The sequence below is a fragment of the Chenopodium quinoa genome, unplaced genomic scaffold (assembly GCF_001683475.1).
Source record: "Chenopodium quinoa cultivar QQ74 unplaced genomic scaffold, ASM168347v1, whole genome shotgun sequence".
Classification (NCBI taxonomy): Eukaryota; Viridiplantae; Streptophyta; class Magnoliopsida; order Caryophyllales; family Amaranthaceae; genus Chenopodium; species Chenopodium quinoa.
In genome coordinates this window covers 764258-777974 of record NW_018744137.1, presented here as the reverse complement: position 1 = coordinate 777974, position 13717 = coordinate 764258, and the positions used below count along the sequence as shown (strand labels likewise).

General features: G+C 32.4%; 1 protein-coding gene across 2 annotated transcripts; it reads left to right on the top strand.

Annotated features, from left to right (window-relative positions):
• The first annotated feature begins 4664 nt into the window (after nt 1–4664).
• Nucleotides 4665–13174, top strand: LOC110692973 (probable helicase senataxin). Of its 2 annotated transcripts, XM_021870061.1 has the most exons (11): nt 4665–5300; nt 5401–5475; nt 7944–8089; nt 8806–9348; nt 9597–10898; nt 10999–11323; nt 11508–11769; nt 11895–12069; nt 12175–12545; nt 12668–12778; nt 12903–13174. In XM_021870061.1, exons 3-11 carry the CDS (start codon nt 7967–7969, stop codon nt 12949–12951), a joined length of 3261 nt encoding a protein of 1086 aa, XP_021725753.1. In that variant the 5' UTR covers nt 4665–5300; nt 5401–5475; nt 7944–7966; the 3' UTR covers nt 12952–13174. The 2 variants fall into 2 exon arrangements, with proteins under 2 accessions (XP_021725753.1, XP_021725754.1); XM_021870062.1 differs by lacking the exons at nt 4665–5300; nt 5401–5475 and having other exon boundaries at nt 7767–8089.
• Nucleotides 13175–13717: the final 543 nt, after the last annotated feature.

Below are 13717 nucleotides of genomic sequence, written 5' to 3'. Positions count from 1 at the left end.
TTCTTTACCTGCTTAGCACGAACACGAAAGTGAGTTATGCTAAGACTACAGAGTAACCACAAAAGAATATCTCCTAATTATACATCACAAGAAAATCTAATGGTTAATATGCTAAATTAGAAACTTTGTTTTGAACTCTGGCAAAAATTAAACCTTGCTAGCAAGTGAAAGACTAGTTGAATAATGAAGGCGAAAAATTATAATCAAAAGTCTTACAGAATATTGATGCTATCTAACTACAACAACCGCGTGTTCACCTTATTGTTGTAACACTGCTCACCACTAGCAGTCTAGTCCAATTGAAATTACTATGTTCATAAATTTAATTCATATAATGAACGCGTCTGTATATGTATATTTTTGCAAAGCATATTACTAAGGAAGAAGTTATGAAGTACGAATAATACCTTATTTTTGTAAAGCTTTTTGTTGAGAACGTCTTGTAAAGACCAAGAAAACACAATATTTAGCAAGCTGTTTATTCTCGCCGCCTCCACTTTCTTTTCGCTTGTAGACTTCGCCATTGTCATGTTTAGAAGGAGTTTTGCTGCTTAGAAGAACAATGTATGTTATGAAACACAATCAACTAATTAACCCCACAATAATGTAACAAATAAATAACTTTTCGAAAACCTCAAATGTGAAGAAACAACGATCTAGCTTCGTAACAAAGTAAAGTAAGGAACTAGTACATACTATTTGGTAAAAATAATGTTATGTGTTATGTCCGTACTAGGTTGACTATAATGGGAGTAAACTCTTGGTCAAGTTTTATGTTTTTACAAAGAAAAGTTTATGTCATCATCAAAAAAGAAAAAGCTAAAGAACATTATATTATGCCTTTAAAACAGTAATGTACTAATAAACCGTAGTAAAGAAGAAATTAAAAGTAAAAGCTAATTAGAATTGAAATAGTTACATACCTTTACACGGACGAGTAAAACTTAATTATGTGTTATATCGATCTATATGTTAAGATAGGTAAGGTACAAGGCTGCATTTTGATTTTTCACGATCTTAAAGACATGTCCTAATTCCTATGGACTTTATATATGAAATTTTATTTATAAGTACAAATGTACGTACCCTTGTATAGCTTTGCTTATTCAATTCAGAAATTTGTTAAGGACGTTGTGTCGTTGTTGTTGAATGACCACACGAGAATGGCACATCTAAGAGTCTCCGGCCAACACGAGGTGGAGGGAGAAGAAGAAGATTAGATTTTGTAAGAGATGAGAGGAATTAATCTAATTTTAAAACTTGTACAAGATTCAACTTTGATATTAAATTTAAATAAATAAGACTCTTCTACTTCTAGCTAATTGCAAGGGGAAACTAAAGGACTTGTGTCTTTTCATATATTTAAGAGGCGTAAAAGTCTTTAAAACAAGAACAATTCACAATGATGCATGGTTAAGCTAGCTGCTGCATGCGCATCCCTTAGGAGTTGTAAGTTTGCAACCACATAGTAGAGATATTAGTACCAACTAGTTTTAGGTCCGGGCGATGCCCCGGATTATTTTTTATATATAAAAAATTATAATAAATTAAAGTGAAATATATTGGTGGTTTTATAATTTAATAAAATATTATTGAATTTTTCAAAATTCATTATGAAATATACAATAACCTAACTTTTATACTTCATATTAGTTTGTTTTATTTGTTACAGGAATCTTTATCTACCATCATAAATTTCTTCAAAGTAAACACATGTTGTGGTTTTAAAATTGCTATATATTTTTTTGTTACATATTTTAAATACATAGTACATATAACCTATATGAATTATGGATGAGTAAACGAAAGAATGAGATTATGATATGAATTTTGATGGATATAACCTTCAATCGCAGTTGAAAGGTTTGGAATCTTGAGTCTCGGTCAAGAAACGCTAAGTAACACGAGCTTAAAACCTAAACTAGGCCAAGAATACACAAGCACAAGCTTACGTAAAACTTTATAAATTTCAAATCAATCAATCATACTTTTCGTTAAACACCATCACGTATTTATAAGCTAAATAATTAGCCTAAAAATCGGTAAAACAAATTCTAATCTAACTAGGAAACTAACTCTAACTTGTAAAGATAATATTTTGCAAATATGATCTTTAAAGTTAAGCTTATCTTATACTAACCAAATTAAACTAACAAAAATATCCTAATAAATTCGGTCATCTAATAATAAACTAAAAATAACAATAAAAATAATTATAATAACAATATTGATGCCTTGGAACCGCATCATACTCCCCCTCTTGAAAAAAACTTGTCCCAAGTTTTAGCAAATCATGGAACCAAGATATCATCCAAATTAATCGAACATGAGCTAAAAGAATATGTCTCCATCCAACCACGTCATGCTTATATTTTACACCAATGAATGCACCACAAACTTCAATTGAATGCTCCAAAATTTTAATTGATGACACACCTTTGTCAATGCAATCAATATAATGGAAATAATACGTGAAAATATTTGTATCCCAATTATCACCATAAAAGGAAGTTGTAGAAATTTGACTTTTTGCTACCAACTTAGATAGTTCAAATGTAACCTCCTCGTCAACAAAACTAGACAAATATACACTTTTGTGCTCCATAATTTCTTTTTCTTCTACTAGTTGTTCATGAGATTGCTCTAAAATTGGATTTGTAAGATTATCACTCGGTAAAGATACAATCTTTTCCTCGTATATAACCTCAACAATTGATTGCTCTAGTTTCTCTTTCTCATAAGACATATCTTGTACACCACATCTCACGTCACGAATTTGAAAACGAGCATCAATTCTATCCAAACATTCATTCATTTTCTTGATTTCCATCATAAATGCTTCAAACCAACTTTTATTTTCCATGTTTATGTGGATGAGAAAACACACAAAACCAGTCCAGAAATTGATCGAAAGTACGAGGACCAAAATCCAATGAAAACACCTCGAAAAATTCTGAAATTTTGTATACTGCTAGCCTTGTCTAAAATACTCGACCAAAAATGAAGAAAAAAATTCCCAGCCAAGTAATCGCAGTTTATTTTTTTCTCAACAATGGCAGATTAATTTGATTTTTGACCAGGTGTAAAGAACGAACCCAGTTTATTAGCTATGCTTCTCGAAAAATTCTCAAATTTTGCAGGTGAAAACTAAACAAAAAATTAACCAATTTGAAAAAAAAGAATCACCTCAAAATCTTTAGAAACAAAGGAGAACCAAGTCGATCAATATGACATTCGAAACTGAGTTTTTTGACACAAATTGTCAAACTCGTCCCTCGTCAAACAGCAGCCACACCAATTTGATATGAATTTTCATGGATATAACCTTCAATCGCAGTTGAAAGGTTTGGAATCTTGAGTCTCGGTCAAGAAACGCTAAGCAACACGAGCTTAAAACCTAAACTAGGCCAAGAATACACAAGCACAAGCTTACGTAAAACTTTATAAAATTCAAATCAATCAATCATACTTTTCGTTAAACATCATCACGTATTTATAAGCTAAATAATTAGCCTAAAATCGGTAAAACAAATTCTAATCTAACTAGGAAACTAACTCTAACTTGTAAAGATAATATTTTGCAAATATGATCTTTAAAGTTAAGCTTATCTTATACTAACCGAATTAAACTAACAAAAATATCCTGATAAATTCGGTCATCTAATAATAAACTAGAAATAACAATAAAAATAATTATAATAACAATATTGATGCCTTGGAACCGCATCAGATTATATATAAGTTGAATTAAAAATTTAGAATTTATGAACATAATTTTTTTTATGAGGAAACATTGATGATCGATTTTAATAGGACATGAGTCACATGATCCCACATCATTTATCAAGTTACGACGACATATGGCAAGAATCATGACATGTGACATGATTACAATTCTTGCCATGGGTTTTAAACTTTTAATATATATAGATATAGATTGGATATTGGTGTAGTGGTAATTGAGATTACACCTGTGTTCGATCCCCCGCAACAATAATTGGGAGGGGACTAGAATCTAACCAGTAACCACCCAAAACTGATCCCAAATCCGGATTAACCCATAGGTGAATCGGGTGAAACACAATATATATATATATATATATATATATATATATATATATATATATATATATATATATATATATATAAAGTGGAGATATTAGTTCAAGTGTTTCATGTTTGGGTCGAGATTCGTTGGATTATTACAAGTCGAGTCCAGTTTGGAATGGGTCTTATGTTAATGTAACCTTTTAGTGTAGTCGAGTTTGATTCATATTAAGTTTAGATAGGTCATGTCAGGTTGTATATCCTTATGACGTTGTTTTATGAGTTGATTCATGTTTAGGTAGGTTCATACGGGTTATTTAATTTCAAGCTTAAGACAAATTTGGGCTAAGTCAATTTTAGGTTCTAGTTAAGTTATGTGCTAAAAATGTGTCAACTAAGTTGATGAAGAATTTAATGCTATATTGGCTTAGTGCAAGGCCCAATTATACAATAGTTAAATGCATTACTAATGACAACCCAAGAGGCCAAGACTAACAATTACTTTCAAGTCTCAACTAATGGTGTGGTTGACAACATACTACCTCCGTAACTTATTTATGTGTAAAATAAAAAATATTATTTATAAGACATAAAATATTTCTTTATTGCATATAATAAGAAACGGAGAAGTATAAAAAAAAATTGTGGAAATAAAATCAATATAATGTTAAAGAGATTGCACATAATACACATCGTATCCTATAATGTGAATTTTTCCAATAAACTGTATCAAATGTGATTTCATTATTTCAATTATAAAATGTAATATTTAAATGAAAGCGCTGAAAATAAAATAATAAAAAAAGAAAGATATCAACATTTATAGAAAAGAAAGATTTCTTCAAAATTATCACAACATTATTGAAGAACAAAGTAAAACGTTCTCGCAGTTACTCTTCATATCAATTAATTCAATGATAAAAAATTTTGTTATATATATCCTAACTTCACAACCATATTCGCATCAGAGTCTATCTGTATCGATTACAATCAACCTCGCCCTTCTCGGATCACCTCCCCCCTCACTTCTCCCCCCATTTTCGTATTCGTGTCTGTATTGGCTACTCCCTACCCCACTTCACTTCTCCCATTTTATTTTTTTACCAAAATAAATAGCTCCCCATTACTATCCAAATTAAAAATAAATAAATACAACTCTTTGGCGCGCTGAATAAACTTGCTCATCAACTCCCCTCTTCTCTCGCAAAATTGATTCTCCACTTTCTCTCTAGTTTTTACGAGACTTCTCTTTGGTAATTTTTTTTTACTTTAATTTTTTAATGCTCATTTCTTAATTACCATCGATTTAATTTATATTCATTAAATTAACAGATTTGATTACTTTTTATGAAGGTTGATAATTGGAATTTTGCTGATTTTCGTGGTTGAAAGCATCAACATTATTACTAGTAGGAGGAGATCTCAAGGGTAATTAATTCCTCAAATTATTACAGTATTGTTTTTTAATTTGATTTTTTGTTTGATTGCTTAATTACTACTGCTTTGGTGTTTAATTGATTGAATTGTATGTGGGTTTAATTAATGTTTGGTTGAGCTAGGGTTTAATGCACGAAATTTATGTAATTGGATGATTAATGAGAATTCACAATTGTATGCCCTGTTTTTTCTTTGATGTGCTCTGTTTTGAGCATTTTTGGCAAATCATGGGGTGTTTGAATGATTTTTTTTTTTTTTTTTTTTAATATGGGTTCGATTAAAATGTTGGACCCTAAAAGTTTGCACTTGATATCTTCACCTCGTTTTTATTGAATGCAAATTATTTTTACGGAAATTTAATTATATTTGCTAAAATTAAGTGCTCATTCGATATCACTATTTATTTATTCTATAGTTTTTTAATTAATGTTATATGGTACATTTAACAAAAAGAATAAAAAGTACTCCGTAGTCAAAATTATTAGAATCGTGAAGAAATTGTAAACAAACGACATAAAATTATAAACCATTTTTGGAAAATAGAAAACAAAAGGCAATAATTTTTATTGAACTTAATTTATTTTTACCAAATACGTAATACTCCGTATAATTTTTTAAAATGAGGAGGACAAAGTCTTACTTACTTAAATATCATAGCACAATAGCACCCATATTAACGTGACATGGGAACAATAATGGATATAAATACGTGTCTAAATGTTATATGGAGTATTTTATAAAATCTACCATTTTTAGTCTCTAAAAAAAAAAAAAAAAAAAAAAACAAACCCTACCGTATTTGGTTGTTAATTAAGTGCCTAAAGCTTTCAATTATCAATACCCATGTCAGGATGTCAATGATCTGATACACGACTTCAGTGGTGAAATGAAGTGTTCAAACAACTTAACTTGGTACAATATTAATATATTGGTGAATGGGATTTAATCCTATTATTGTGTGATTAGGAAAAATGCTAAGTAAACTATCAATTTATTGTTTAAAGGGATTTAATCTTAGTACCTCCTGATTTAAGAGTGTTATAGATGGATTAAAATTCATTTTCTTAGCAAGTTAGCAGCCAATGCACAAAGTAATAAAACCATATTAGCTTTTCCATGCAATGGTCTTTCATGGTCCTAGTCAATAAGTAAGACACATTTTATACTTTGAATTTTTTACGATTATAATTTTCACATATAAATAGTCAAATATATTAATGGTAAAGAAATAAGAGGAAAAAAAATTGTTACTCTTACAAATCATACAAAAATCAAATGAGTCAAACTTGTAGGAATAAAGAGTGTGTATATATTTAATTGTTATTATTGATGGCCTTACCAACAAATAATATTGCAATCTATATAATATGGACCTATTGATTACAAAAGTAATACTTTTGTGACAATCTATAGGTACTAGAGAAAGGTACATCTTAACATTCTTTAAGACTACTATGCTCCCTAGTTTTAGTCAAGAATGATGATGAATATCAAGGAGCTAAGATGACATAATAAGATCTACCATTATACTAACAACCACAACTACTAAAAGATATGATTGCAATAGAAAATTAATCCCTCATAACACCAATTAAAGAAAAGCCTATTACTCTATAGCAATAGTCAAGGTTCTACAAACAATATAATGATGGGTGGAAACTGGAAAGTGGTACGAAACTAGCACAAATGACCAAAAATATACATTATTTAGATTATTAAAAGACTTGGTTGTCACAATAAATTGTTGATCTATTACTACTATTATAGGCTTATAGCTATCCGTACAATTTTAATGTTACTATTGAAATGAGAATATGATTTTTAACGATTATATTATTCATTGAAGTTGTAGATTAGAATAAGAAAATTGTTAAATATTTTTAAGGATTTAACTCAAAACTTTGTATTTCTTAGGATACTCATCTTAAGTTGGCGTTACGCAATGTATCTTTTAGTTGATGATGTTTTGACGTTCAACTCATGGTGTGTGGTTCCGTTGCACCCAATTTATTATTGGTGCTATTGTATGTGTTGCACCCCAAATTGTAGTTTGAATTGCATGTTGATGCCAATTTTATTTATGTATAATGAAAATGTAAATTTTGGAAGAAAAAAACATGGGACCCTATTATGCCGACACATAGAATTCAAGTTAGTTAAAGCAATATTACACTGATTATGAACATCACAGGCAACAGGGAAAGGTGACCATGAAAACAACTAATTATAAAAGCAACTTGTACTAACAACCAAGTCTATGTTAAGTCATTCAAGTAAAGAACCTTATATTGGAGAATCAGAATTTCTTAACATTTATTTGAATCATCAAAATAAAGTTGCTTTCTATTTGAGTTTTTTAAAATCAAAGATTAAAATGAATAACCTCCAAGAAAAGAAAGAGGAAGAGATATACTGATTTTTTACAAGTTTAAGTTAGTTTTTGATGTAAATTTTCGCAGTTGACGATAATCGAAAGTCGAAAATGATGAAGGTCCGCGTTGGAAAGAAGGAAGAAGGAGTTGGAGGGAATAATCCATATCTTTTAGACTTGGTATTTTCATGGACTATCAGAAATGTTCTTAACGAAAATCACTATGCATACAAGGTACAATGTTCATTTTTTTTAATAAACTGTACCTTTTTTTTAATCATAGATGTATATTCAATATTCATATTTTTCTGGTCATCTACCATATGTTTTACATAATTGTTTTATGGTTGCGCGCACCTTGTGATTGAGTTAAGATGAGGCAACATGCTTAATACGTAATACTACTTCGTATAAAACATAATGTAGGCCATACTGACATACTCCCTCCGTTCCTTATTATTGCATCATTTGAAATGTACTCGTACAAACTTTTAGGAAGCGGGAAAACAGAGGAGAGATTAAGGTGAACTTACCAAGTTTTCCATGTGATGATGAACACCATCTATATTTTCCCGCTTCAATTTCAACTTCTCGGTTGCCATGGCTTAGCTTCTTCTAGATTTCACGTATCATTCTTAATGGAAGTTGGTCTAATTGTCGTCCTATAGAATTTTCACCTTAGCCTTAGAGGTACATTATTGTCACACAATATCCTAGTTGCTCTACATTTGATTGTACGGGCTTAAACCCAAATTGGTTCTATGATGATTTAAGCATGCTTAAACATCTGTTTAGTTCGTAGGAAATTGTCATCAATTACTATACAATTTAAGCATTGAAGAGTCATTTAGTCACAAGCTTTATTTGATATGTACATGGGAGTTTAGCCAATTTAATGCAGAACTAAGCCAGTAAATTTATGCTTGAAATGATTTTTCTTGGCTAAGCAGGTACGTCAGATACCTGACAAATTCTCATCAATTGCTCATTACTTCAACTCATTCAAGTTGCCTCTTATAGAGGAGACTCGCGCAGAATACTGTTCCGGTTTGGTTTCAATTAGTCATGCTCCTGTTTGTGAGATCTCCGGTGTTTGGCTTTCTGCGTCCTATAAGCTTCCTACAGACTTATACTATGAAGTTTCGACCAAAAGGATAAGTGAGGATGTTAGCCAAGACGAACATTACGTGCCAGAGTCTGGTGACATTTTTGCTGTGACAACTCGAAGGCCTAGAAGCATAGAAGATTTACTCAAACCTGATAGGTCATTTCATTTTGCTTATGTCTCAATGTCAACAGAAGATGCAAATAATATCGAGATATTATCATCAGAGAAGATTGATCTCGAGTTACTTATGAAGAAACAAGGGAGGCTATTTGTTACCTACTTGCTGAACATTACAACCAATTTGAGAATATGGAAGGCACTAAATCCTGATCCTCAAAGCAAAAATTTGGGTCTTATTAAAAGTGTTCTGCAACACAACTCTTCAGTAAGTAACCTTATTATATCTTGTTTTCTTGAACTATTGTTCTCTTCACATAAAACTGATGTAAACAGATTTTTGCTGCTTTTCTAGAGTTTTCAGACGCGATTATAGTTTTTATTTACTGATCTAAATTGATTTTTTGAGGAAATCTAATCTAAACAACCAAACTGATACATTTTTGCAAGGCAAAGTAAACAGGATAGTTTTTGAAGTCTAATTCATTTTTCATCATATTTATCTGATACTAACAGGCAGATGATGATTGTTCTATCTGCATCCCCGAAAAAATCTTAAATGTTCAAGGATCAGTAGTTTCCGGCCTTATTGGATCATTTGGACTAAACGAGTCTCAGACAGAAGCTATTTTGAGCAGTGTTTGCTTGGCAAAATGCCCACACCAGGAGTACAATGTGAAGCTGATTTGGGGGCCGCCGGGGACAGGGAAGACCAAGACAGTTGCTTCATTGCTTTTTGTACTACTTAAGCTGAAGTTTTGCACAACACTAACTTGTGCTCCAACCAACATAGCAGTGATCCAAGTCGCGAAAAAGCTTGTAAATCTAGTCATAGAGTCACTCGAATATGAAAGTTATGGCCTGGGAGATATAGTCCTGTTTGGAAATGATGAAAGGATGAAAATTCATGATCATTATGAGCTTGTAGACGTATTTCTTAAATACCGGGTGAAATTACTTGACCAATGTCTGGTACCGTTAGCAGGATGGAAGGGGAGTCTGAATTCACTGATATCTTTACTCGAAAACCCCCAAGTACAGTATGAGGCTTACTTGGAACAGAACAGAAAGTCTGACACTGACAAGAAATCTGAGAGTTATTATAGTTCTGATGATGAAAGTGATGGTGACATTGTGGAAGTAACCAAGGCCATAAAACTGAAAGAAGAAAGAATGAATATTACTAAGGTATGGAAGAGAGTTATCGTTCAGTCCGTGAGAGAAAATGTAGTGAAGAATAAGAAAGGATTAAGGACTGGCGGTCAAGGAAACAAGCATTCAGAAGAAGATGGTGAAGCAAAAGATGATGAAGAAGTCGAATTGTGTATGACTTTTGAGGAGTTTATGAGGAAAACATTCAGTACTTTAGCTAACCGTTTGATGTTTTGTGCGGAGATTCTCTATACTCACATGCCAACATCATGTTTACCACTATTTGTGGCAAAGGAGATGATTAAGCTTGTTGATCTGCTTCAAATGACCCTCGAAAAGGCAAAACATTGTAATGTTGATCAATTCTCTGAACTAATTATGATGAAGAGGGAAGAAATCCTAGCAATATTGAAAATGCTTCAAGAACATTATCCTGTGCCTAGGATTGATGGAAACACAAGAGAATTTTGCTTGGATAATGCTCGTTTACTATTTTGCACTGCTTCAGGCGCCATCAAAGTGTCTTCTTTTGTCGATATGGTAATCATAGATGAAGCTGCACAGCTCAAAGAATGCGAGTCTGCGATTCCATTACAAATCCCTGGTCTGAAAAATGCTATTCTAGTAGGTGATGATCGACAGCTCCCAGCCATGGTCCGGAGCAAGGTTAGCTACCTAATACATCATTTCTATATCATTCCTTCAGAATTTCCTCTGTTTTTTCTTTTGTAAACTGCCAAGATTTTTTAATTTTGTACTTTCTTAGATGTTGGAAAGAAATAACTTTGGAAGAAGTTTGTTTCAACGGCTATCATGGTTAGGCAAAGCAAAGCGCCTTCTCAACATTCAGTATAGGATGCATCCTTCCATAAGCTTGTTCCCAAATGAACAGTTTTATAATAACAATATTGTCGATGAACCAAGCGTGACAGGAAGAAGCTATGTTAAGAATTATCTTAAGGGGGACATGTATGGATCTTATTCGTTCATCAATGTGCCTAATACAATGGAGAACTTCAACAGAGGACCTAGTCCTAGAAATTTTGAAGAAGCAGCTGTTGTTGTTCGGATTATTGCTAAGCTCTTTAGAGGTAAGGATTGATCAATTTTCGCTACTTGTAACTATGCATAGTTGATATTGATGACTTATTAGCTTACATTATGAGTTTGATCAAGTGTTTTTAAGGGTATACACATCAAATTATATTAGACTCTAATGTGCATATATACATAATATCTAAGATTTTATTTTGATCTGCCACTAAATGTATGCAGATTATTACTGTGTCACAAAGCAGAAGGTGAGTGTAGGAGTAATTTCACCTTACAAGGGTCAAGTAGGTTTGCTTCAAGAAAAATTTGAGAATAAATATACCAAACATAAGGAAAAGTTTTGCATCAACATTCGATCTATCGATGGATTCCAAGGTGGTGAGGAGGATATCATAATAATCTCAACTGTTCGAAGCAATGGAAATGGATCAGTTGGGTTCCTTTCGAATTGTCAGAGAACAAATGTTGCTCTTACCAGGGCAAGGTATTATCTAACTTTTCTACCTTCGTTCTTTTCACCAAACAGTCCGTTAGCTGAACTTAATGTAACTTATTTTAGTCGTGAATTGAACTTATAAGTACTTTTTTTGTCACCCTGGTGTATTGTAGGTATTGTCTATGGATAGTTGGCAGCGCGAGTACTTTAGGCAACAGTGGATCGATCTGGAAGAGCCTTGTACACGATGCCAAAACTCGAGGGTGTTTCTATGAAGCATATGATGACATAGAACTTATCAAGAACGACTTTTTTGGGTACCTAACACTTGATAAAGCAAAATGGAAGGTGTGTAACATAATTAGTTTCATCATTAATAGTCTATACTATATAAATCAAGGATTTATATATCATGTTAATTGTTAATATTGATGAACCTCGATCTGTATGCAGATTACCTTTAGCAATGAGTTTAGAAACTCTATATCGATCACAAATATTAAAGCTCAAATTCGAACGAGGCAAGTGCTGCAAAAGATTGCTAATGGTTGGCGTCAATCTCCCATGATCGAGAAACCGGTCAAGATTACCATTGCTGATCCCGTGTCTCTTGCATTGTTAAAGCTATACAAGATTGATGAGAATCTTATTCTTGCTTGGACCGTCGACATTGTTAAGGAAGAAACTTGCTACAAACAAGTAATCAAGGTTTGGGACATTTTACCAGGTTCGAAGATGCCTAATCTTGCTAAGAATCTTAGTGCCATGATTCGGAGATGCAACGTGGACTTTATCCACTGTTGCGAGTACAAGTCTTTTGAAGGGTACGCCTTAAACTCTCTATTTTCTTAGATAAACGACCATGAAATACTTCACTTGTTTCAGATTAAAGGTATCGACAGTTTTTTTATAAACACCTTAATATACACTCAATTTTTTTTAATAGGAACTCCGTCGTACCAATGTCATGGCCACTTCACCCTCCTTATAATGCTCAAACGGCTAATCCTCCGAGGAATTTGGGTGTCATTCAAGGAGAACCAAGATCAAGGGCTAGGTAACTATTACCTCCATAACTATATATAGTTTTCGTTTATTATATACTTTTGTTTTGCATTATACAAGTATGTAAGCTTATTAATCTAGTACCTTCATTAATCTTATGTCTTGTACTTTTGTAGAAGCGTTGTTTCGGTATGGAAGCCAGTGCAACGGGAGGAAGGCAATTGAAGTTAGGGACAAGAGGAGTGATTTGGAGACTATAGTATAAACCGATATCATATGTGCTTCATGGCTATGTAATCAACTTTAAAACGAGCCGTTTGGGCCCCACACATGGCACAATCTGGTCGTTATTACATGCTTTATGACTTTGATACAATATTATTTTTAAACATTCATACTCCCTTTGTCATTTAAAGATTGTCGAACTAGAAATAAAATCTATACAAAAATTAGACTTCTTAAAAGTTGATTGGTTGTTCATGCATGTATTATAATATGTTGTGATTCTTGTCTAACCCAATCGAGCCTGAAAATACGAAGTTATATTGGTAATATGTGATGTTCAACAGTTCAAATCCTATAGACGGTAATAGGCCCCTTCAAGTCAAGAAAAAGTTTTACGAAGTTATTGTTATTTGATGTTTGTGTAATGGATTGTCAGTTAAAAATAGCCGTAAATCGTAAAATCAGCCCAATGAAAAGTGCACATTAGCCCACTTGTACTATGTATAAAGAAGCTTTAGGCTAAAATCAAGAATATCAATATCGTTTGCTGTACAACTAGTTGTATTTTTTTTGAGAACTGAGCGTACTTTATAAGCCCGAAACCTTCAAAATTTCTCAAAAAACGTGACTATTATCGTTTAATTTTGGAGATTTTTTTACTTTTTTTCACTCATAAATAAAAATTGCCAAAATGTTTACAATGGTCTCTAATACCCTCCGGGAGTCCAATTGGCTGGGTGGAACCATCCAATTTGCCTTTAAACGA